The 2921-nt window shown below is 50.1% G+C and overlaps 1 protein-coding gene across 2 annotated transcripts in view; it reads left to right on the forward strand.

Moving 5' to 3' along the window:
* The first annotated feature begins 10 nt into the window (after nucleotides 1-10).
* LOC108495211 (phospholipid-metabolizing enzyme A-C1-like) overlaps nucleotides 11-2921 on the forward strand; it is a 9115-nt gene continuing 6204 nt past the window's right edge. Inside the window, exons 1-3 of one of the 2 annotated variants that reach the window (XM_017810649.1) lie at nucleotides 11-299; nucleotides 496-764; nucleotides 1152-2227. In XM_017810649.1, the coding sequence (XP_017666138.1) occupies nucleotides 182-299; nucleotides 496-764; nucleotides 1152-1382 (618 nt within the window). In that variant the 5' untranslated portion in view covers nucleotides 11-181 and the 3' untranslated portion in view covers nucleotides 1383-2227. Of the gene's footprint in view, nucleotides 300-495; nucleotides 765-1151; nucleotides 2228-2921 lie in introns of those variants that run through there. The other variant, XM_017810650.1, reaches the window with a different exon arrangement.

A 2921-nucleotide genomic window follows, 5' to 3' on the forward strand; every position in this document is an offset into this window, starting at 1 on the left:
CCGGGTCCGGCGCGGAGGGGCCGCCGCTCCGGCAGCTCATGCCCTCGGTGCCCGGCACTAACGCCCTCCGTGCCTGCCGTCCCGGCAGGTGCCTCTGCACACCCCACACCTCCCCGCTCCGCTGCGCCCTGCGCTGCGCCAGACCAGCTGCACCGCCGTGTCCTGACCGAAGTCTCCTGGGATGTCACGCCACAGGCACCAACCTGAGCCTGGCGACCTGATCGAGATCAAGCGATCAGGTTACCAGCACTGGGCCCTCTACTTGGGAGATGGATATGTCGTCCACCTGACGTCCGCAGGTAAGGCTGGTGCAACCTGGCAGGGTGCAGAGGGGGTGCTGTGGTGCCACCAGGAGCCCTGTCTCCCTCTGTGGGCTGCTGGTTGACCAAAACTGTGTATGTAGATGGCCTTTCCAGGAGCAGTCAGAAACCCATCTGAGGTCTTGGAGGGGCCACATAGGTTCTGCCTGGCTTATCTCCTTCCTGCCTTTCCCAGATGAAGGGATCCAATGCCTGTCAGGCAGTAGTGACCCAACACTGAGGAAAAAGGCCAAAGTGAAGAAGCAGCTCCTGAAGGAGGTGGTGGGAACTGATGACTGGGAGGTCAACAACAAGTATGACCACTCCTACACCCCCCTCCCAGTGGAGGAGATCATCAAGCGTGCTGAGAGCTACATTGGCATGGAGATGACCTATCGTGTGTTTCGCAAAAACTGTGAGCACTTTGTGACAATGCTCCGCTATGGCAAGAGTGTCTCTGACCAGGTAAGTACCATGAGATAAGCCCCTCTGTGCCTCACACAGCACCTCCTTGCTGCTCCCTGTGAGCCTCTGGACAGGGACACAGCCCACACACTGTCTGGGGACAGCCAAGTCCCAGGTGTGGGGTCCATACCTCTGCTGCCTCTGGCCTCCCCGGAGACCCTGGAGCAGGAGGGTCACTGTGGTCTATCTTCACCCTGACAGTGCCCTCTTTCTGAATGCCACAGCGTAAGGCTAAAATCCTGGATGTTATCCCTTCTGCTTATGGGGAAAATGTCCCTCATTCTTTTAATTGCCCTGATTATCCCTGCCTGCTCTTCATTATCATGCTTGGGGGAAAATATAATTGCTTCTTTTGTTTCCAGCCTGTGTTTTCCTTTCACTTTACAGGTCAAGAAAGCAATTCGACAGATAATCTGGTTAGGTGGCGAAATGGTCGCTTCTGCAGTTGTTGGTGGGGTTGTGGCTGCTGTCACTGTTCCTGTTTTTGGTCCTGCTGGTGCTGCTGCTGGTGTTGTTGTTGCTCGTGCTTCAACTGCTTCTGCTTGTGTTCCTTTGGCTATCAAAGCTGCGAAGGCCTTGTTCTCCAAGGCATTCAGGAAAAAGAGAAAGAGCAACTGATGGGCCATTTGTAAGACCTCCAAGCAAGGCAGGGAGCCCCTGGCTTTGGGTGGTCATTGCCCAGTATTTGCCACACCTGATACCAAAGACTACCAGCAACTTTGCTGCCCTTCCTGCGATAATTAATAATTACAAGAAAATCTAAACAAATAAACTCATGTTGACCTAAATTCCTCTTCTATCTATCTGAGTATAGTTTTGTGTGCAAGTGCAACAATTCACCCTTACTTCTCTCTTCCATTCCATTAAGAAATAACAAGTCAAGAGTGGAAGGTGATTGCCAGCAGCACTAGCCTGGTTGCCACATTTGGTTTTATTTCATTGCCTGCAATGATTTTTGTGGCAGTCTGGGAGCACTTGAAAGCAAATTATCCCTTCCTTCCCCCCACCCTGCCTCCAGTGTTTTGCTGAGGACTGGTGCAGGCTTTCTATCCAACCTTCCTGTTTTTATCAGCTGAATCCTGTGGTCTGTTTCTGTGAATATCTGATTTTAAACCTAACTTTCTGAAAAAGTAAAATAAAAGTATTGCTGAGGGTTTACTGTGTGTCCTTCAGCTGAGGGCCTGTTTGGGTGGAAAACTCCCAGTTCCCAGGCCTGCAAAAGGGCAAGCAAGGCATGTGCAGTGTCTTGGAGCCTGTGCTGCCTGCAGGATCTAAACTGAGCAGTCCCTGGGAGGATGGGAGGTAGGAAGGAAGGGCAGATCCTGTAGGCTGTATCCCTCAGTGTTTTCAAGGAGTGCTCTGATTTGGACAGGATGGTGTTCCATTCATTTTTTTTCCTGCCTGGAAAGTGTTCCTTTCCCTGGCTCCTCTGACTCCCTTTGGGAGCAGCAGATCCCCAAATCTGAGGTGGCTTTTAAGCAGTTCATAGATAGCACATCAATCTTTCCCCAGCCAGCAGAAAGGCAAAGCTGGGATCCCTGCAGTGCTGGGGGTGATGTCTGTGGAGAATGAGCTGTGAGGCACCTATTGCTCATCTCCCAATGTCCTGAGCCCTGCTATTTCCTTGTCACAAAGCTGATGTGTGGATTGTTTGAGAAGAAAACTCTTTTGGAAAAGTCTAGTTTATTGCTCTTTACTTGGAGTATCTGGCCTAAGTGTTTGGAAGCCTGTGGCTTGTAAGGAGAGATAAGAGCAAAACAGCTTCTGTAAGAGGCTTGCTGGTTTTGTCTGCTCTTCACATGGCGAGGTTTAATCCCAGCCAGCAACTAAGGACCAGAGAGCCACTTGCTCACTCCCCTACCAGCAGGATTGGGGAGAGAACCAGAAGAGCTGAAGGGAAAAAACTTGTGGGTTGAAACAAACATGGCTCAGGAACTAAACCAAAAGCCACGCACACAAGCAAAGCAAAACAAGGACTTAAGTCACCAGTTTTTTCAGTGTCAGTTTATTGATATTTGAAATAACAAAGCTAAGACTTCTGGTCATGTTTTGTGGAGCCCCTTGTTATTACATTTGAATAAAGTTCTTTCTTTTAACACAGGAAAACATTCTCATAAAACTGAAACTGAAAGTCCTTTCTTGATTCCTGGAAATGTG

Source organism: Lepidothrix coronata, unplaced genomic scaffold, assembly GCF_001604755.1.
Source record: "Lepidothrix coronata isolate B3197 unplaced genomic scaffold, Lepidothrix_coronata-1.0 Scaffold29, whole genome shotgun sequence".
NCBI classification, from domain to species: Eukaryota; Metazoa; Chordata; class Aves; order Passeriformes; family Pipridae; genus Lepidothrix; species Lepidothrix coronata.